This window comes from Meriones unguiculatus, chromosome 9, assembly GCF_030254825.1.
Source record: "Meriones unguiculatus strain TT.TT164.6M chromosome 9, Bangor_MerUng_6.1, whole genome shotgun sequence".
NCBI classification, from domain to species: Eukaryota; Metazoa; Chordata; class Mammalia; order Rodentia; family Muridae; genus Meriones; species Meriones unguiculatus.
Window position 1 is genome coordinate 56,150,993 of NC_083357.1, and position 22,801 is coordinate 56,173,793.

General features: G+C 40.2%; 3 gene segments (V, D, J or C); all 3 read right to left on the minus strand.

Annotated features, from left to right (window-relative positions):
* Positions 1–5,072: 5,072 nt before the first annotated feature.
* LOC110544954 (T cell receptor alpha variable 9-2-like) lies at positions 5,073–5,587 on the minus strand. The segment is given in 2 exon segments: positions 5,073–5,413; positions 5,530–5,587. Coding segments are annotated over 2 exon segments (399 nt in total).
* Positions 5,588–14,005: 8,418 nt separating this feature from the next.
* On the minus strand, positions 14,006–14,609 carry LOC132656343 (T cell receptor alpha variable 13-1-like). The segment is given in 2 exon segments: positions 14,006–14,421; positions 14,585–14,609. Coding segments are annotated over 2 exon segments (441 nt in total).
* A 7,319-nt stretch (positions 14,610–21,928) lies between these two features.
* LOC132656344 (T cell receptor alpha variable 22-like) lies at positions 21,929–22,498 on the minus strand. The segment is given in 2 exon segments: positions 21,929–22,275; positions 22,447–22,498. Coding segments are annotated over 2 exon segments (399 nt in total).
* Positions 22,499–22,801: the final 303 nt, after the last annotated feature.

Here is a 22,801-nt window from a genome sequence, read left to right on the forward strand (position 1 = left end):
TCATCAGGTTGTGTGCTTGGTTGCTTTTTGTTTTACTGTAGTAAGGTTAATTATTTTCTGTGTTTTCTTGAAAGGAGGTAATTTTTTGGGGTTGTATTTTCCCTTCCAGTGTCTTCTGTAATGCTGGATTTGTGTGTAGGTATTGTTGAAATTTGTTTTTGCCATTGAATATCTTGTTTTCTCCATCTATGAGGACTGATAGCTCTGCAGGGTATAGTAGCCTGGGCTGACATTTGTGTTCTCTTAGGGTCTGCATGATATCTGTCCAGGCCCTTCTGGCTTTCATAGTCTCTGTTGAAAAGTCAGGTGTGATTCTAATGGGTTTGCTCTTATATGTTACTTGGCCTTTTTCCCTTGCAGCTTTTAGTATTTTTTCTTTTTTCTGTATACTTACTGTTTTGATTATTATGTGGTGGGAGGATTTTCTTTTCTGGTCAAATTTGTTGGGTGTTCTGTAGGCTTCATGTATTCTTATTGGCCTCTCCTTTAACTTGGGGAAATTTTCTTCAATGATTTTGTTGAAAATATTTTCTGGGCCTTGGAGAAGGAAATCTTCTTTTTCCTCTATACCTATTATTCTTAGGTTTTGTCTTTTCATATTGTCTTGGATTTCTTGGACAGTAAGTGTCAGGAATTTTTTGGATTTAACGTTTTCTTTGACAGATACATTGATTTCTTCCATTGTATCTTCTACACCTGAGATTCTTTCTTCCATCTCTTGTAGTCTGTTGTTTATGCTTACCTCTGTAGTTCCTGTTTTCTTCCCTAGGTTCTTCCTCTCCATTATTTCCTCCATTTGTGTTTTCTTAATTTTCCAATTCTATCTTCAGGTCTTGAGTTGTTTTGTTTACTTCCTTCACCTGTCTGATTGTACTTTCCTGTTTTTCTTTTAGTTCCTTCAATTCTGTTTCTTTTATTTCATTCAGTGATTTAAGCATTTCCTTTCTAAAGGCCATAAACTGTTTGGCTTCAGCTTCCTCTATTTCTTTACTGATGGCAATATTCTGTTTGAGTTTATCTTCCTCTATGTCTTTACGTATCTTATTTGTTTCCTGTGTTATCATCTTCTTGAACATAGTTGTTAGGTCATCTTCTTGGATTTCAGTTATGCTGGGGTGTCCAGGGCTACTTGCCCCTGGGTAACTGGGTTCTGTAGATGCCATATTGCTCTGTCTTTTTTTGCTTGAGCTTTTACACTGTCCTCTACCCATTGTGCTATCTTAGGTGTTTGGGGTTATTTTCTGGTGGTTCCTGGGGACCCTGTGGTAGAGAGAATCCCCTTTGCAGAAAGCTGGTTTTTCCTGAAGGATGTCTTCTCAGCTTTTTGGGTATAGTCCCTGGATGGCTGGCGTTTTTTCAAGAGTTGCTGCTGCTCACCTCAGGGATAGAGACCTGAGTGGTAACTGTGGTCTTTGTTAGTCGAGAGGGTTCTCCTCTCACCCAGGGAAGTCCTGAGGACAGCTGCCCTGTTTCTGGGTTTCTTGCTGTAAATTTAATGATCAGCTGCTGTGATTCAGTTGGACATCTGGTACACAGCAACTGTTTGTGCCTGTGTCTGGAGCACAGCTGAGTGATGGTGGCTCGGCCCCGCTGGTCTGCTAGGCTTTTTCCAGGGAAGGATTGGGTGATTTAAGTCAGTACAGTTTCCTTCCTTTACTGTGGATTCTTTGGAGACAGGGACTCCCAGTCTTTTTGCCCTGGTACGCACTGCTCAGTCTTCGCCCGCTGGCTGGCCGCAGAAACTGCCTGTGTCTGGACCACAGCTGAGTGATGGTGGCTCAGTCTCTGCCAGCTGTCTGGTGTGCAGAAACTGCCTGTGTCTGCCTTTCTGGCCTTTGGGAGCCAGGGTGTTTCCCTAAGCTGGGTAATTTTCTGGGGACCTTTTCAGGCTGGGGGTGTCGGCTGAGTGCTCTGAGATCAGACCAGCTGTTTCCCTCCCTGTTTGTTTGCACTGGACAGTGAAACTCATTCACTGGTGCCCTGGTGCCCACAGTTCTATCTCAGGTGGCGAATCAGGCGCACAGGCAAGGCTCTGTGCAGGAGCCTGGGTCCCAGGCTCTGGCTCCGGGCTGGCACCTGGGGCGCCCTTGGAACCTGAGTCTTTTCCGGGGGAAGTCTGTGTGACCTAAGGTTGATCCCAATCGTTTCCTGCACTGTGAGGTTATCTCTCGACGGAAAATTCCAGTCTCTAATAGTGTGGTGCACACGGTTCAGTCTGGGACCGTGACCAGAGACACTGGCTTGTGGCTCTGGGCTGGGGCTGGTGCTGGCAGCAGGAAGCCAAGTGTCAGGCGGAACCGGGATCTCTTCCGAGGTTTAGCAGGGTGAGTTAAAAGCTGATTGAATCCCCCAACGTGGGGTATCCTCTCACCTGGGAAACACAATCACAGTGTTTTATGGCCGTGAGTTCTGATTGCTGGTCACTATGCTGATCCTGCTGTGCTGCTGGTCAGAATGAGAGTCCTTCCGGTGCCGCCATCTTGCCCTGCCTCTTGATGTTTCTTATTATTTATTGAGTTCAAATCCTGGCTAGTCCACAGTATTTCATTCAGCCACTTATTTGTGTTTTCTTGAATCAATCAAGATTTCGTTTATGTCCACCATGAATTTTTTCAGTGTGTTTTCAGGAATTTGTAGATTCCTCTGTCATCTTCACTGTTATTTTTTGATTCAGTGTCTCCAGTTTCACATAAATTCCTCTCACTGGGGATGACTAGGACAAGTTGGTGATTTGGGGAGGCAGCATACTGTGCTGGGTTTTATTATTATTGTGTTTTGCCTATGAGATCTTCCATCTAGAATTAGGGTAATGGTTGTGTCTTTGATATAAGATTTTAGCTCACTGAATGCTGTATCCTGAGTTGAAGCTACAAGGTGATGAATTGGAGAGTTGAGAAATCACATAGGAATCACATAGGAGTGGAATCACATAGGAGCTTGCTCACTCTTACTGAGGAAGACCACAGGGACTGAGACTTTGAAGACAGAGTTCCTGGGTGGAAGGTGATGGGCTTGTGTGGTGTCTGGCTCTCCTATCCTGAGACCAACCCAGTGGACTGGGGCCCTGGCAGTAAAGGTCTTGCGATGTGAGCAGAAAGATACACTGGAAATATTGAACTGAAAGAGTTAAGGCTCTCAAGAGTGGTCTGCCTGGCCTGTTCATGAAGGTTAGAATATGTATTCACTTATGGACATTGCTTATCACTTTTGTTGACACACGTGTATAAACCTATGATTTACTACAATAATACAAACTCCTGTGAAATTAGTCCTGCACATTCAGATGACTAGTGAGTGTGGAAAGAGCCTAATATTCACAGCAGAGAGAGAGAGAGAGAGAGAGAGAGAGAGAGAGAGAGAGAGAGAGAAAGAAGATAGTTTTAATCAGCCCACCTGCCATAATAGTAACCTTTAACCAAATACTTTTAAAATCATATCACTGGAGTGAAGTTTTATGATCATTTGTAGGAGACACAATTTCATATCAACTTTCCTGGTCCTCTGGTGTCTTCAGTCCTTACACTTCGTCTTCCGTGCTGTTTCCTGAGACTTAAGCAAAGGAGTTAAGTTGGAAATGTATTGATGATGACTGGGCACCTCACTTGTTTTCTGAACCTAAAAAAGACCTGAAGAAGTGCAACACCAATAGACTAGCTAACATGGAAAGGGGAATTCTCACGAAGCCCCAACCATAAACAAACAACTCCAGGCAAGTAAGAAGTGCTGAGAGTAAGAAACAAACCTCCACTGTATGGATCCCCTAATTGGTTACCATCAGCAAATAATCAGTCCTGAACCAGCTGCCCCCTTTGCTGGGATTAGACCTCTTTCAGATGTAAGGTGGGTGAAGATCTTTTCCCAGTCTGTAGGTTGTCATTTTGTTCTGATGACAGTGTCCTTTGCCTTATAGAAGCATTTCAGTTTTATGAGGTCCCATTTATTGATTGTTGATCTTAGAGCCTGTGCTGTTGTTATTTTGTTCAGGAAGTTGTCTCCTGTGCCAATGAGGTCAAGACTCTTCCTCACTTTTTCTTCTAACAAATTTAGTGTAATTGTTTTTATGTTACAGTCTTTGACCCAGTTGGAGTTTAGTTTTGTGCAGGGTGATAAATATGGGTCTATTTGCATTTTCTACATGTAGAACAGCACCATTTGTTGAAGATGCTGTTTTTTTTCCATTGTATGTTTTTTTTTTTTTTTTTTTTTGGCAAAATTAAGTTTCTGTAGGTATGCGGGTTTATTTCTGGGTCTACAATTTTATACCATTGATCCACCAGTCTGTTTCTATGCCAGTACCATACTGTTTTAATTACTGTTGCTCTCTAGTACAGCTTGAGATCAGGGATGGAGATAACCTCCAGAAGATCTTTTATTGTACAGGATTGTTTTATCAATTCTGGGGATTTTGTTTTTCCATATGAAATTGAGCATTGTTTTTTCAAGGTCTGAAAATATGTTTGCCCTCCCCCAAGCACTGAAACTCTTCTGAGGCAAGCCAGAGAACCAGCTGCCCCCTTTGCTGCACAGAGTTCAACTTCCATTCCACCTATGTTCTCCTGTTCCAACTTTGCTTCTCCTCTTGTGTTTGAGCCTCAGCCTGATCCTATTAACAACAGAAAAGTGCTATTTTTATGCCCTGCAAGCCCCTTTGTTCTGCGTGCTTGTGCTACAGGCCTGGCTCTGTCCTCCTTTCTTCTTTTCCTTCCTTCTCAATAGGAATCCCAGGACTGAGGACACTGGACTCTCCTGTCACTTCTCCCTCCATAGTTTCAGAAGAAATTATTTAGAAGCCTCTTTTCCTGGCACAAATAAAATACAGATAGTTCTACCAAAGAGCTGTGGAAGAACACATGGAGGACAAGCTTCCTTACCCACAGCTTTGCTGTGAGGCATGAGGCACATGCTCTTGCATCAGATTTTGGGTCAGTTCCAGTCTAGACTTGAATATGGAAGAGCCTACTTCTTGCTCTTCTGCTGTAGATATTTGTGTGATGTTTGTGCCAATTAGAGAAACATAGAGGCACACAACACAATGAAGAAACAAAGCGATTGGAGAGGCAGGAGCCCAGCATTCAGCTGCTGAGTTTGTGCTCAGCTCCCCCTGCAGTGTCTGCCACTGTGTCACCCAGAGCACAGTAGTACACAGCCGAGTCTGACTCCTGCACCGAGGCTTTCTGCAAGTGGAAGGAGGTGGTTCCTCTATCATATGTGGCTTCAAACCCTCTGCTGCTTCCCTTCTCACCAGCTGTGATGACTTTCAGGAGGAGCTGGGGGCCTTCTCCAGGATACTGCACATACCAGAACAGGGCTGGGTAACCTGAGGCTGAATAGTTGCAGTGTATAGTAAGAAATTCGTCTTCTGAGAGGACCATTTGACCTTCTGTCTGAGTCACTGAGTCTCCGTGGGTCCTTGCTGGGAAAAAAACAAAAAGAAAAACAAAACAGATATATGGATATATTCAGGGCTCCAGATTTTTTTTTTTTTTTTCTGATATAAAAAAGGAAAAGGTTTAAGGTCACTTTACTTACTGAGCATGAGAAGTACCACAGTCACGAAGCCCGGAGAAGAGTTCAACTTTAGTGCCATCTCCTCAATGTTCTCAATTTGTGAAAACACTGAGAAACAGTCTAAACTTAAGTTCTCACAGGAAATGCTATAGCGTTAGGATGCTGCGCCCTCTGGTGGCCAGAGAGTAACCTAAGTTAAATGTAGCAAAATTTGCTGGAAGACACTGGAAAGAAGGAACAATTAGTTTGGGTTGAGGGATCTCTGGTAGGTCAACAGTCATGTTTTCTCTGTTCTAAGAGAATGACAATTTTAAGAAAATTCTTATTAATGTTTTTTCAGAAAAGAAATCACACACTCCCCCCCCAAAAAAAATAGTCAATATTTCTAAATTTCAGGAAAAGTGAAGAAACACATAAGTTATTGAACTCTATGGAGTGACCTGAATTTTTGAAAATCGTTCTGCTTCATGATTTCCTTGTTTTTAATAGCCGAGTAGTATTTCACTGTGTAAATATGCCACAATTTCCGAATCCATTCATCCTTTGTGGGACATCTGGTTGCTTCCAGATTCTGTGCATTACAAATACAGCTGCTACGAACATAGTTGAGCAAAGGTCCTTGATGAATGGTGGGGCATCTTTTGGGCATATGTCCAGGAGTGATATAGCTAGATATTGAGGTAATTTGGGCAGAGCGTGGGGAAATGGATAGAAGCACATGGAGAGGGCAGGAGCCCCACAAGGAGACCAAAAAGGCTAAAAAACCTGAGCCCAGGGGAGACCTGCAGAGAATGATGCACCAACCAAGGACCATGCATGGAGAGGATCTTGACTCCCTGTTCAGATTGGCAGCTCAGTCTGCATGTGGGTTCCTGAGTAAGGAGAGCAGGGGTTGCCTCTGCCATGAACTCAGTTGCCTTCTTTTTGATCACTTGGCCCTGGTGACGCAGCCTTGGGAGACAACAGAGGAAGAGGATCTAGGCACTCCTGATGAGACTTGATAAGCTATGGGCAGAAGGCAGAGGAAGAGAACACTCCCTTTCAGTGGACTAGAGGAAGGGAATAGGAGATAAGAGGAAGAAAGGGTGGGACTGAGGAGTTAAGGGATGAGGCTTCAATCGGGATATATAATGAACAAACTTTAAAATTAAAAAAAAAATTTAAATAGTTCTGCTTCTCCCTTAGAACATTTCCTGCTAGCATAAACTGACTTGCTCTCTGAGCTAAGTTTACATAACAGACTTCACTTTCTGTCTTCACTCACACTGAGCTTCTCCCAGTGTTCAGATTAAGCTCCATGTATTTAAAATATAAATCTCTTTCCTTGCTACTACTAAGAACATTCTGGGATTCAATGCAATAACAATACACATTCTTCCAGTTTCTTGTTACCATTTTTACAATTGTTTGCATATGATTGTTTAAACATCATTTGTGGCCATTGTTTTAATTGTCCTTATGGGTCATTTTATATCCTAAAACAGAACTAAATAACAAAATCTTTGTTACACATCACTTACATTTTCAACTTCTTTCAACATCACAGTGAAGTATACCAGGTAATGCCCATGAACATTACAACCTCTCTGCTTTAATAGAGAAATGGATTTAAGAAGTAAGCCATGTTTCTCTCTCATGGCATTATCAGTTGTGTGTGGGGAATGGACCATTCAGAATGGACTTGCTCTTTTAGGGCACGGGTACACAGAACCCCAGGGGAATAGGAAAAAAAAATTGCAGCTTGAGCTACCATCCTGGTCTTTCTAGTTCCGAATTTGGTTTGTTTGCTTATTGGTGTTTTGAGATTATTATGTAATCACAATAGGTCTCCCTTTCCATTCTTCCCTCCAAACACTCCCATGTGCCTACTCTTTCCACTCTCCTTCAAATCTACAGCCTCTTTTTTTTCTTTTTTTAAAAAACTAATTGTTGTTGCATGCATTGTTGTAAGCGGTGATTAATATTTACTATTGGTTTATCTTCTAGTAATGCTGCTGTTAATCCTCAGCAGCTGTATAACCAAATCACCACACAGAGACTGGGTTTTTAGTTAACCTAGAACACAATGCTGGGCAATATTTACTCCCTCCTAAACCTCCAAGCCCTCAGTTTCCTAACATTTAGATTTCCCACATTATACTTGCTTTTTGTGAAATCTTAGTTCTGGTTTATGTTCAACATCCTCCAAGATCTCTCCTCCAGCTCTGCTCTCCTCACTCTCCCCTGCTCCTCCCACTCCTTTCCTGCTCTCTAGCTCCTCCCCTCTTTCCTATCCTCTGGCTCCTCCCATTGCACAACATTGTATCTAGTTGCTTTATTTTGTCCTGTTTACACAAGAGTTGAGACAGGATGCTTATAATGAGTATCACAATGCGATATCCAGATTGAAACCAGAGAGTTGGGGGTGGGGAAATCAGCATTTGAATTAACAAGGGTAAGGCATATACGTTTTAAAAGAACATTTTACCAACAATGCATATAAGGAGCTATTCCTAAATACAATATATGTTTGGTCCATCTAATGTTACGTGTGTGTATGTATGTTTTCAGAGGTGACTGTAAGACCTGGGGTCTCACAGCTCAGGAGTTCAATCGCGCCCTTCCCAGAAACTCCCCCAGACCAAGACTCGTTGCAAAAGCAAGAGGTTTATTAACCATTGTACAACGGGGTCACCCCTGCTGGTCAGCAAAGAGTGGCACCGGGAGACAAAGGCCTTTAGGTTTTTAAAAGAAAAATTGCGGGAGATTTGAAGTTCTATTTTTGGCAATTTAGGATTGGATGAGGAAGCTATAAAGTAAGATAATTGGTTAGTCTTAGGTGTTCAAGCTTGGCCAGTCCTGCCAAGTATGGATGCAGCTGCAATTGAAGGTGGGGGTGGTTAGCTCATCCTTGAAAATTAGGGCTGCGGGCTCTTGGCTGGAGGTCAAAAGCTAATCAGAAGAAGTCTAGGTTCGTTGCTAAGAAACGCTATCTCAAGGACAAGGGTCTGGTCCTTCTTTTGGTGAGTGAAGGACCATTGTTTGCTTGCCCTTTTTTTTATATCTGTCCTCACGGATAGGGTCACATTTCTTCACTCTCTGGAAAGGTACTAAGAGGCTTTAGCTTAACCTGGACCTAAAACTCAAAACTATAGGCTTTAGAAGACATATAGGTTACAAAGTTAGCCTAACCCTTTCAGTGACCATTTGGCACTGGACAACCAAGTAGTGTGGTCTTCCTTGGGTAAGACCATCTCTCTCATTCTCAGCTTTCCTCAGTTACCTCTGCCTCTTTGTGTTGGGTTCAGTCTTCATGTGCTATTCCGTGTTGACTTTGGCATGTTCCTTAGTGTCACTCTTTTTCAGCTCACATTTCAATGGCCATGTTGATGAGATGTTACATGTTTAACTTCTGATATTAGTAGGACACAATTTTCAGCAAACTCCTGATTGTCATTTTCACAGTCATTCTATTTCCTCCTCTGCAATGTTCCCTGAGGCTCAGGTGCAGAGGTGTTTTTAGATGTATCCATTGGGACTGGGCTCCTCAACTCTTCATTTTCAATGGTGGTGGTATTCTTTAGTGGTTTCTATCTATGGGGTGAAGGCCACAACTCTTAGTGGATATAGGACAATTGTTTATAGATTACTGTTAGTAATTATGCTGGTTTCATAAAACAGTGGTCATAGATTCTCCACTACTAACCACGACTTCACTTGCACTGAATAAGTTTCTAGTGCCAGATGCGGCTTCCTTATGGTGGAGTGGGTCTTCAGTCCAATTAGAGAGCTTTTGGATCCTGCTAATGTGTGTGCCATTACTGCAGTTGTAGGATCACTGTGCCATATTGATTGCTGATATGGCTCATAGGCATCATAGCTGAGTAGGACTCTTGGTTGCCTTTCTCCTCTGGAATCTTGAATGGAACTTTCTTGTACCAAGAAAAATAGTCCTCTGGAGAGGGCATTCAGGTCAGTTTTAGCTTAGTGGTTTCTGGAACCTGTGTCTGAAGTGACTGGTCTCTTCAGCAATAGGCACTCACTACCTTTGGGGGTAACCAAGGTCAACAGCAATGGGCTGTATGTTTTAGGAGTCCCTTGAAAATCCCTGGGCACCAACTTAAAACAGGGTTCTTATGTATGGCATTGGAGTTTTCCTTAGGTGGTGTTTGGCTCTTGAAGGAGGCACCATCAAACTATGTGGAAACAATTATTAAAACCATGTATATGCATGTTTATGTATATATAATACATTTTATATATTTATAATATATAATTATATAATATATGGACATCATAATTATATATTAAGTATATAAACATGTGTGAATATATATAGAATCATATATATATATATTACAGGGGTGATTTTTTTAGGCAAGTAGTTAATAATATCATTCCTTCTGGTATTTTCAGACAGTTTGCCTTTCTGGGTCTGAATTTCCTTAGTCAATATAATCTTTTTTTTTTCTTCTATTTACCTACAAAGTTCCTGATTTCATTTTTTCTTTACAGAGTGTCCCATAGTATTTTTGTACCACATGATCATTATCATTCGTGTGTTGTATATTTAGATTGTTTTCATTTTCTGCCTATTGTGAATAAAGCAACAGTGAACATGACAGAATAAGTGTATGAGTGTATGTGGAGTGGTACATGAAGTCCTTTGGCACAAGCTGAAGCGTAGTGTGGCTGGGTCATATGAGATATTAATTTTCAGCCTTTTGATAATCATCCACACTGATTTTAATGGTGGATGCACCAATTTGCAATCCCATCCACAGTGAACAAGGATTGCCTTTTTCCAGTATCCACTCCAGCACTTGTTTTCAGTGTTTCCATGGATATTTGTTGAAATCTCAAAATTGTTTTGATTTGTCTTGCTGTGATTTCTAGGGGCGATTAACAGTCTTTTTTCTGGATAGTTTTAGTAATATTTTTGTTGTTTCTTTTGAGAAGTCCCTATTCAGGTTCCAGGTCCATTTTTCAAATATGTCTTTTGGGGAGGTTCCTTTGTATATTCTGGATATACAGCCTGTTAAATGTATATCTGGCAAAGATTCATTCCCATTTTATGTGGTGCCTCTTTACCCTGTTGGTTGTTTCTTAACTGTGCAGAAGCTTTTTAGTTTCACAAATTCCTACTTTTCAGTTGTAGGCTTTAATTCTTGGACAACTGGCATCATATCAGAAAGTCCTTTCCCCTACATCATGTAGGTACTGGCTATATTTTCTTCTAGCATTTTCAATATTTTGCTTTGCCATTTATGTCTTTGATCAATTTAGAACTTTTTTTTTGTGCTAGGTGGTTTCATACAGGTCTACTTTCATTCTTCTGCATGTAGACATCCAATTTTACCAGCACCATTTGTTGAAGATGTCTCCTCCTCTGCATCAAGTGTTTTTGGCATCTTCATCAAACATCAAGTGGCTGAAGTTACATATTCTCAGGAAGGACTTCAGTTTTGTTCCATTGGTCTACATATCTGTTTTTATGACACTACCATACTGTTTTTGTTACTATTGCTCTCTAATATATCTTAAGATCTGAAATTGTAATGTCCACCAGCATTTTTCTTTTTCCTCATGCTTGTTTTGAATCAGTTCTTTTATGATTCTATATGAATTTGAGGATAGTTTTTTACCTTTCTCTACAGAATGAGATGAGAATACTGACTGGGGAAACCTTGAATGTCTAAATAGGTTTTGATATAATAGTCACTATAACAATGTCATTTTTTTTCTTAAAATTATTTATTCATTTATTTAATTTTAAAATTTTTTTCTGTTTTCTTTAAATATTTTTTAACATCAAAGCAATTTTTTCTACTTTTTCAAAAGTGTATAATTATTTTACTCGTTTTTCTTAATTTAATTTAATTTTATTAATTATACTTTATTCAGTTTGTATTCCCCATAAGCCCCTCCCTCCTCCCCTCCCCCTTCTTCATGCACGCCCCTCCCTTCCTGAGACAATGTCAGTTTTACCAATCCAGAAGCATGGGTGTCTTTCCACTTTCTAATGATTTTTTTTCCTATCTCCTTTTCAGAGGTTTAAAATTTCCTTTGTAGAGTTCATTCACTTTCTCAGTTAGGTTTATTCACAGATACTTTATTTCTTTAAAGTTATTGTGAATTGGAGTATGGCCATGACTTTTTTTGCATGTTTGAGGGTGGCTTATAAAAATCTATTGATTTGTGCAAATTGATGTTGGATTTTTTTTATAATTTCTTTAAGTTTTCTGGTAGAATTTTGTGATATCTAATATATAGTATCCTGTCCTTGGCAAATATAGTTTGACTTCTTCTTTCCATATTTGTATCTCTTTAATTTCCTTCATTTGACTTATTGCTTCAACTAGTACTTTAAGCACAATATTGAAAAAAAAGAATAGGGCTAGTAGACATCCTTGACATTTCTGACATCAGTGGGATTAGTTCAAGGTTCTCTTCATTTAGGACAGTAGTTCTCAACTTTTCTAATACAGTGACCCTTTAACACAAATCCTCATGTTGTGGTGAACTACCCCCATCATAAAATCAAAATTATAGCTTCATAAACTGTAATTTTGCTACTGTTATGCATCATAATGCAAATCTCTGTGTTTTCTTCGTCTTAGGCAAGACCGAGAGGTCAAGAGTCCATAGGTCAAAAGCTGCTAATTTGAGGTGTTGGCTGTGGGTTTCTCCTATAAAGCTTTTATTATGTTGAAGTATGCTCCTTCTAGCCCTACATTCTCTATGACTTTTATCATGAAGTCATGTTGGATTTGGTCAAAGGCATTTTTCTGCATCTCTTGAGACAATCATGGAATTTTTGTCTTTTAGTCTATTTGTGTGTTGAATTGACTTCTGTATATAAAAACTTCCCTGCATTTCAGAGATAAAAGCAATGTGCTTGTGGTATATAATCTTTTTTATACGTACCTGTATTCTGTTTACAATTGTTTTATTGAGTTTTTGAGTCAGTGTTCACCAGGGATATTGTATTATAATTTTACATTTTGTTGTTGTGTCCATACCTGGTTTGGGCATTAGAATGATAGTGGCATCAGAAAAGTTTGGGAGTACTCCTTCTCTTTCTATTTTCTTTAATTTGTTTAAGAAAAACTAGCTTTAGATCTTTAAATGTGTGATGAAATTCTGCTATCAGTATATCTGGTCCTGGACTTGTTTCTAATCTTGAAGGTTTTTCATTACTATTTCAAATTCTTCATTCCTCTTTGGGTCTGTTTGGATTTGTTTTTTCTTAGTTAATTTTGCTGGTTTGGATAATCTAGAAATTCATGCATTTCTTTTATGTTTTCCAGCTTAACAGAGTATACATTTTAAAAAATATTTCCTTAAACTACTGTGAATTTCTTTGGTGTCTGTTGTAATGTTTTCCTGTTCATTTCTGATCTTGATAATTTAGGTTATCTCTTTATTTCCTTTGCTAATTAAGCCAAAGATCTCAGAGAACCATCTTTTAGATTCATTGATTTTTTTTAAAAAACATTGTTTGCTTTGTTTCTATTTCAGTGATTTCTGGTCCTTTTTTTGCTATTTCTTGCCATCAATTGTTTTTAGATTTTGCTTGTGCTTACCATCTTTTTGAGTTCTATCAGTAAGCAATTTACTTGTGCTTAAAAATTTTAATGTAGGTAATTAGGGGTATAAATTTACCTCATAGGACTGCTTTCAAGGTGTCTCAAAAGGCTTTGTTGTACTGTGTTTTCACTTTAATTTAGTTCAAGAAATTCTTTTATTTGTTTCTTGATTCTCCCTGATCCCTTCATCATTTAGCGATGAACTGTTAATCTCCACGAGTTTGTGTATTAGTAGAGGTGTTTTTTTTTTCTTGTGTGTGTGTGTGTGTGTGTGTGTGTGTGTGTGTGCATGTGTCAGATTTTAGGATAGAAATGGCGGCTTACTTCCTTTTCCCATTTGACCAGAATAGTTTTGTCCATTTACTCTACAGTAGCGTCTAACTTTAAAACTAAGATGTTTCTTGTTGACAGAAGACAGATGGATTTTTGTCTCTTGATGCATTCAATTACATTGTGTATTTTGAGTGAATAACTGAGCCCAGTTATATAATAATGAACTCGGGAGATGAAATACCAACAAACAAAATAACCCAATTAAAAATGTGGCACAGAACTAAACGGAGAGTTATCAACAAAGGAATCTCGAGTGGCCAAGAAGCTCTTTAAGAAATGCTCAAATGCCTTAGTCATGAGGTAAATGTGAACCAGGAAGACTCTGACATTCCATCTCACACCAGTCACAATAACTGAGAACAAGATGTTGGGCAACAGCACATGTTGATGAGTAAAGAAAAGGAAACACTGTTCAATTGCTGGTGGGATTGTAAACTTGTACAACCATTTTGGAAATCAATGTTTTTTTTTTCTCAGAAAATTGAGTATATTTTAATTTTTAAAAGAAATTTAGGGGGAAAAAAAAAGAAAGAGAAAACTATCCTAAATTGTCTGAGGGAGTTGAAGCTAACTTTCTTATTTCGTGTTTTTAATGTCTACATTATACTTGGCACTTGCAAACTAGCAATTGGCAAATGCTGCCTTGAAAGGCCTGTGACACAGGATGTTGACACAGCCCCATGGTTTGAGGACAGGCTGCAGGTGCCAGTGGAGCAGTGTGTACTCACGGCACAGAAGTACATAGCTGAGTCTCCAGGCTGAGTGTCTGTGATGTGCAGGGAGAAGTGTTTGGCTTTCTTATCCAGTAAAACTGTGAGCCTTTGGTTCTGCTTTCTGTCCACATTTCCACGAATGTCCATGATGTACTGAGGACCCTTCTCAGGTTCTTGTTTATACCAAGGGAAGTAGTCTGAGGCACTGTCTGTGTACGTGCAGGTGATGACAGCTCTGGCTCCCTCCTGGACTCTCAGGATGGAAGGGTGCTGCTCCACCTGCTCTCCTTGGCTCATCCCTGTGCAGAAAGATGGAGAGAAAGGAGAAAGGTTGTCAGGTCATCACTTTCCAGGATTCTCTTTTTCCACAGCAACTAGAGAAAACTTGAATAAAACATAGATTCCCCTAGATGACTCAGAAATGCCCACTGGTTATTCTGAGGCCCTAAAATATTAACTCACCATCCATCTGCAGCCACAGAAACATGAATAAAGTAGGAACACATGTCTTCATTGTTCTTATCAATGAAATTGAAATCCAGTGTTAACCGTGATGGCCGGAAGGTCAGCTATAGCTGCCAGGGTGTTGTTCTTTCTCAGTAACAATTCTAGCTCTCACCAATGAGAAAAAGGCTGTGCATGTGCTTTAAGCCTACAGAGCCCACATACAAAGAAGTGAATTCTCTGCATCCTCCCCAGCATTTGGGATCTACTGCCACCTTGTGGTTGTATCTCTAACCAGTAAGGTTAAGTGTTTTCTGACCCTATGAAGGATTCAGACACAGTGAACAGCATTATGCCATATCAAGTGGGTTCTAGTACTGAGAAATCAAGAATGGTATTTGTACTCACTAGTTAAGCTGTTTCTTTTCTTTAAATGTAGTATAGGATATGTATAATGCTTCTTACATAAATGTATATGCATAATACATACACACACATATATGTATATATATATGTATGTATACATGTGATGTGTTCCTATATAAGGCTGTGTGACAGAGGGTGAGGAGAGAGACGTTTATTATGTCTAGAGCTGTATTTACTAAGCCCCTGTCATACTTCAGAATGCACAGATCATTTGTCAAGCATTCTGCCTTATCTTGGAGATAGATACTTAGGTCTATCTTTGTCCTCGTGAGTTAGTTCACTCATAAGAATGTTTTTTTCAGGTCTCTTGTGGGCTTTCAGTTACAAGGGGACAATGTTCTTTTATTTCAGTGAGTTCCTGTTGACAATACTGATATGCTATTTCTATGCTTGCATCTTTTTCCTTCCAAAGAAGTCAGCTTGGAATCACAAATACATTCAGCTACTCTTTGAAAAGTTCTCAGAAGACATTTGGTCTTGAGGATGGCAACATCTATGTGGCTCACAGCATCCAGTGTTGTAGACTGAATTACTGATAGAAAAGTAGTGTGGATCCTGGAGAATTGGCCAAGCTTTGAAAAAAAAAAGACACCTCAGGTTTCCTCCTTCCTGTGTACCCTCCCAGCATACCCCAAGGCCTGTCTAAGAGATTTCCTTCTCTTTGTGTCAACTGTGAGTTGATACCCCCTGAGAACCCTGTGTCCACACAGGCTTAGAAGCCTGTAGGCTACCCTCACTGTCACTCTTGTCCATCATTTAGGTTTCTCTAGTACCATCCACATCTCCTTAACAGAAGAGTTGAGGGGCCTACCCTCTTATTCCTCCTCCATTTACTAGAAACTCAATCGTACCTTGCTGCATTTTCTTTTCGTTCTCAACCACATTCCTTTGTGTCAAAAGCCAATAAAGACACACTCCACCTGGGAACCTGGTAGCCACACCCACCTGGAAAGAAAATGGTCCATTTTCACTCACCTCCATGTCCTACAGTGCAGTTTCTCCGGTTTCACTGTAAGCCCTGCAGCAGAGCACCTCAGGGCCCTGTCCTTCCTCTTTGCTTCCATCACATAGGGTCTCCACCAAGCCTTGCAGAGAACCTAGCTTCCCTAGTTCCTGCATAACCTATCAGTAACCCCTCTAGCACATCAACTTTTCATCCTGTCACTTTTCAATGTAGAAAAACACTTTCTTCCCATACTGGCAGGGACACAAGCAGGTTACTCACACTGTCCTTCCTGCTCTCTGTCACACTCTCTCTATTCTTACCCGAAGCCTGATAATAACCTGCTTAGAGAGGAAAAGTTACCCCTGGTTCCACCATCCTCCCTGTCTTTTTAACTATCTATTCTATTTTTCCCCATTCAGGAAACCCTTCCCTTTCCTTTAGCTACCTACTCCGTATCTATCTTCTGTAGGTATACAGATTGTAGCAAGCCTATAGAAGGCTTAAAATCTAACATCCAAAGGTAAGAGAATACACACCATATTTGTCTTTGTGAGTTTAGTTTTTACCAACAGAGTCTCACGTAGAGAAGGCCTCATTCTCAGTAGTAGACGGCCAACTCAATGGTGTATTTCAGGATTTTTATTTTTTGTATCATAATGCTTTGTCTGGGCATAGTTTGCCATATCAGCCATTTACCTACAGATTATGTTTTCCAATTTCGTGTTCTTATGGATTTTCTGTGTGCACATGTCTCTGTGTGTGTATGTGCTTCACATTTTATTTGTCTTGTTTTGTTTTTCTATTTGCTATGTTTGGTTTGCTTATTTGCCTGTTTTTTTCTAGAAGAAAGGGAGAGAGAGAGAGAGAGACTAAAGAATGAAATTGGATGTGTGGAGATGGGGAGGATCTGGAAGGAGATGAGGGAGGGGATACAGAGAGTAGAATATATTGTGTGGAGAAAATCCATTTTCAATTTAAAACCAAAAGGGAACAGCAGTGCTGCAGCCTGATTAGTTCTTGCTCAAAGTGCCAGTGTTTACACAGATTGGAGCTGTTGATTTTTGTTATTACACAGATAGGACCATGTCCTTTACAGCCCCCACATGCTGAGCTGCAAGGGTTGATTTCCCTTGAGGTGATTGTTTCTGCCTGACTGAGGCAGAGACACAATGTAAAGGAAGATATCTGGAAACAGAGTTTCTACCTAGTCATGTTCATTTATCACCTAATCATTTTATAATGGCAGCTTGCACATACTTTCTGCTTTGTAATGATATTGTACGAGGGACATGCATAAATTCTTAATTCTTCTGGCATTGAATTTTTTTGCTACTTACTGAACACAGAAAATATCTGTGAGCATTTTTGGGCATAATGAGACTGGGAACAATTGTTTTCAGCCTATGGAAACCTAAGACCATTCATATTCTCAGGCATCTAACATGCCTGCCGTTTCTCTGACAGATCCTAGGGCTTTAGAGAAATTAGATAGGATCTTATCAGTGTTTCCATACATCCCATAACACAATGAATTGGTAGTGGATCATGGTGAAGATTACACTTAAAGTCAAATAACATAAAATTGGACTTTGCTCAATATAGTGATCATTTGTGGTGTGATACTGTTGTATACTGGACAGCCTAGGCAGAGATAGGCAGGATACTCCTTTTTTGAGGCTCTCCTTTTAATCATTAAATATAGCACTCCTTTCTTGTAAGAAATATATATACCCTGTAACTTGGAGAAACTGAGAATGGCCAGTGGTTTCTTAAGATATGAAGCAAAAGTCACATTGACAGCTTCATCTTGATGGATTTCTGGAGTTAAGAGTTACTCTCTTTCAGGGGTAACTAGAAAACTCAAATTCTCAACAGAGGTTGTGATACATTTTGTGAAACCTGACATAAAAAAGAAAATTGTTTCTCTCCCCAGATGTAAAAACAGTGCCCTCGATAACTTGAAAACACAACAGAGTTTTCACTGTTGTGATTTATATAAAAATATCAAGACACAAAGTGGTGTCACCTAGAAGTTACCATTATTGGGCTTGTTCAGGAAGAGCTGGTGGGAGCCTGGGTTTGTGAGGAAGGCTGTAGGAGAGAGAGGCCGGGCCAGGGATGAACAGGTTGGTGGTTGCTACAGATAAGCGATTGCCACTGCTTGCAAGGCTTAGGAGGTATAAGACAGTGAGCAAATTTAAGAAGCCACCTAAAGTAAACTGGACAGAATTAATCAAAGTTGATCCAGTTGACCTGCCACTTCAAGAAGCATTGGGAGATAATTTATGGATTTCCTCATCAAAGGTGGAAATAAGTGAAGTAAAAGGTGAACATGAAGAAAGCATGGTAAATTTATTCAGAGTTTCACAGATGTTGAAGAAGGTGACAGCTGAAGGTCAATGGAAGTATGCTGGACTTTGTGTCACTAGCATACAATATGAGAATTTTTCCCGTGCTGCAAATCTGTCTAAACAATTGTCGAGCTATATTTTAGGTAATTGGACTGGAGAATTCGATACTACGATGGAGCAGCTGAGAGTGGCCATTGTCCGGTAAATTCTACCAGAGTGGACGAAGGACTAGCCACAGGATTATCATCATGGATTGCTGCAGCCATGAATCATCTGAAGGAATGGATGGGCATGGGAGCATTAGCAGGCCTTCTGGTGTTGGTCTCCTTGGTTTGCCTGTGGTGTATATGCAAGATTAGAGTCTCACAACAGCGTAATGCAGCCATGATCATTCAGGCCTTACAGCCATTGAAGCAGGACATTCTCCCCAAGCATGGTTGGCTACCATAAAAAGCTAAAATGTTATGCTCAGGATGCGAGGCTAAGCACTGCACTCAGGGTCAGCCGCTTTGGACCCAGAGAAGAGCATGTCTGATTGCATGCGGGTTGATGCCCCAGGTCCCGCCTCTGAGAAAAAGGTATCGGACGGGTCTGATGCTCTTTGAGTGGATGACACCTAAATGAACATCGGTACAAAGTCCCAATTTATTTCTAATATCAAAGATCAGACCTCTACTCTTGCCTGATGCGTCTAAAACAAAAAGGGGGAACTGTAGAGAGCTGCGTAATGCCGCGCCTTAAAGATGGAGCTGGTTTCCGCCTTCCACCTTCCTGATGGTGAGTGCTCTCTGTCCCGAACAACTCCACATTTGGCTAAGGCTGAGGATCTGGCTTTCTTCCATGTATGTGGACCTATCTGCATTGCCCACGAGGCACGATGGGGTTGGCTACCCAGAGGCTATTTTAAGCTGTGGGCTGGCTTTACCCAGGGTCAGAAGATTGTTCAATGTTCCTGAATAAACTGCATTGAGAAGAAAAAAAAAAAAAGATCAGAAAGAAGGAGTGGAGGACCTCCCTTATCAGTGGACTTGGGGAGAGGCATGCATGCAGAAAGGGGGGGAGGGTGGGATTGGGAGGGGAGGAGGGATGGGCTTATGGGGGGATACAAAAGGAATAAATGTAATTAATAAAAGTTAAATAAAAAATTTAAAAAAAATTAGAACATGAATTAAAACAAAACCCCAGTTTTCTTTTTAAAGATGGCTGTCAAGATGATTCTTTAGGTAAAGGCATTTGCCACTAAGCCTGACAACATGAGTTTCAGCTGCAGGTTTGAAGGACAGAACTGATTCCACAAGTTGCTTTTCGACTGCCACAGAAAGTGTAGCTTGCATGCATGTAAAAACACACAAATAGCCAATAAATTCACTAAAAGTTATTAAAACTCTTTTCAAAAAAAAAAAAAAAGAAGAAGTAGGCCTGGCTTTGGAAGAAATTGAAAAAGCTGGAGAAGGGCAAGCAAAATGTGAAAATCAACTAAGAACAAAAGTAAAGAAACTGGAAGATGAACTGGCGATGGTTCAGCAGTCTGCAGGTGGACAGGATACTCATTATATGGGACAAAATTCACCAGCTTGAAAACCAATTGGAACAAAAAATCATAAAGAATTAGAGAATGTGGATGGCATTTGGATAAAGAGAAGAAAGTTAATAAAAAAAATTGGCTCTTTGAATGAGGAGGCAGAACACTAAAACAGCAAATTAAGAAGAGAATGAACAGCTTTGTCAGGATATTACTGATAGCCAGAAACAAATAGATTCACAAAAGTAACCACTTTGATTACGATGAGGAAACAGTGGCAACTGATCACATCTGTCTTAAAAGAACTGTGAACTTGTTCAATATCTGGATGAAATTCAGACTTTAACATAAGCTAATAAAAACACTGAAGTTTAGAATCAAAAAATGAGGGAAAAAATCTCCAGAAGAGTCTTACAGGAAATGGAGCAGAAGCCTGATGACTGTAACAAGATGAAGTGTATTGTCCATCACACAGATACTATTGTGGACCAGACCTAAAGAGAATGAGCATTGTCACCCTCAAGTGTGACAGCTCACAGACCTTGTGAGGGCATGGGGTGAAGATGATCCAGCCATGATGCCTGTCAGTGCAAATGGAAAAGAATGCAAGGTGCTTTCCTCAATCCATACAACTTTTATCCTTTTGCATTTTGAGTTAACTTTAATTGTGATTTTGATTTTAAGGATTTATATCAAACAATATTGTTGATACTGCTTTTTTGTTTATTGTCTGTTTTAGCTAGAAAACTTCTAAAATTGCTTGCTAACTGTAGTCCTCAAGCTCATTTGTTTTTTTAAACAAGTGCATTCAAGTCCAGATTAATCAGGATTGGGGTTAGAAGAACGATCTATCAGTATTGGTTACAAAGCCTTTTCGGAGTAACCTCTGTCTGTATCTAATTGCCATGTTCCATTCTCACCTAATTCCATAGCCCCACCCTACTGAGAAGCTAGAATTAGGATGGTTGCCATTTGTGAACCCTCTGAGATGAATTAATTCTTCCTGTAAATGCTCTCACTTGAGTGACACCACTTCTAGACATGCTGAAGTAAATCTTCCTGGCAATTGGGAAATATTATCTGGGAATCTGGGCAATCTATGCTGTAAGCAAGCGTAGGTGCAAAGGGGATGAATCACAAGATGGTCAGTTAATTTTGTGAAGCTTAGAAAGAAAATGTTTTAGCCTGTCCAGTGGCTGCTGTAACCACTCAGCTGCTGTATCAAAATGTCAATGGACAGACATTACATGGATGAATGACGTGGCTACTTTCTAGTTCTATGCAGAAACAAGTGACAGGCCACAGTTTTGCAGCTTTGGAATATAATCTGTCCACTCTTGGAGAAAAAGAGTTGTTTGGTTCACATTTAAATATAAATAATATAAATGTAAACATATATAAAATGAGTTAGTCCCCTATTGTATGGTAGTTAGGAAGTTTTCAGTTTTGTGGGATTTTTTTTTCTTTTTGAAAACAGTGTTTTAATGAGAAATTTTGTCTGTATACCTTGCAGATATATAAATATATCAGAAGAAACAACTGCTGTAATATTGTTTGACAGACTACAAAACTATCTATTCAGTCATTTATCTTTTGGCTTTTATAATTTTTGATGTGAAATATTGGTTTCACATTTCATAATTAAATGTATAACACTTTTAAAAATATCAAGATATTGTTGAAATGATGTTTGGATTTAATAATGAGATTTGTTTGTCTTGAGTTTCTTCAACTTAATTTATTAGGTTTTCCAAATTTATCCTTTCTTTAACTTCATATTTAGCCAATTAGCTAAAAGTGTGGTCAGGTGCTCTCTGAACAAAGGATGAAAACAGCTCTCAGTTTCCGATTTTGAGAAATGGCCCAAACAATTCTGGATTGTGTAAGAGGGGTTTTATTTTATGGCATTAGCATAAGCATTTGATAAATTAAATGTGTATTTTAATATTGTGATCTGATGTTTCTTAGCATTTAACATTCTAGAAGTCAGTGTCAGGTCAGTCTGAATTTAAGTGTGAACTTCTTGAGGTATTTTTATGTCTCCTCACACTTCCTTTGTAATTGGTGGAGATCTGATAAAGCCACAGCTGTGCAAAGCCTCCTGCAGTCTCCTTGTGTCAGGGGCTGGAGCTGCACACCCCGCTGCAGTTTGGGGCCAGGCTGCAAGCTTGCTGGGAGCACTGTGCCTCAGCAGCACAGAGGTAGGTGCCTGAGTCCTCCAGCTGGGTGTCCCTAATGTGCAGAGCGCTGTAGCTCTCCTTAGAATGAAATGTTGACTTTAACCTCCCATTCTCCTTTGTTCCTGCAGCCACGTAAAGCAGACTGATGAGGCTGCCCTGGGGATTCTGTCTGAACCACTGCATGCCCCTCATGGTGGTGGAAAAGTTGCATCTCAGAGCAGAACTGGTTCCCTCCTGGAGACTCAGGACTGAAGGTCTCTGCTCCACCTCAGCTCCTCTCACACCTGCTTGGAAATAGAAAAACAAATGAGAATCAGACAAAGGTTTTCACCCACACCTGTCAGATATCCCAGGAGACTCCCATGAGGATGAATGCACAGGAGCTGTGTGTTGGCTTTCTCCCACTCCACCATTTCTGGAGAATGCCTAAAGCAACTTAGCTGAGCCCAACTCACAGCAAATCTGCACCCACAGAATCCCCAGCACAGCTCCCAGGTTCCTCTCCATGGCCCCTGTCCAGTTGCTGGGATTCTTCTCTCCAGGTCTGATGGGGTCGAGTCTTTTGCACAGACACACTATGCTTACAGAGGACAGGTTCTCAGAATCATTGAGCTTCATCCTTCATCTGAACAGGAAACCCCGCCCACCTCTGTGTCATGATATTGCACTCCAACCACCTCCATGTCCCGATTGCGAACTGTACTTGCTTTAGGACTGTGCAGGAAATACCAGTCACAGTAGGGTCCAGGACACTGTATTTTCTTTGTAGCCCATCACGTAAGGGAGTCTAGGGAAATGTGTGAAGAAGTT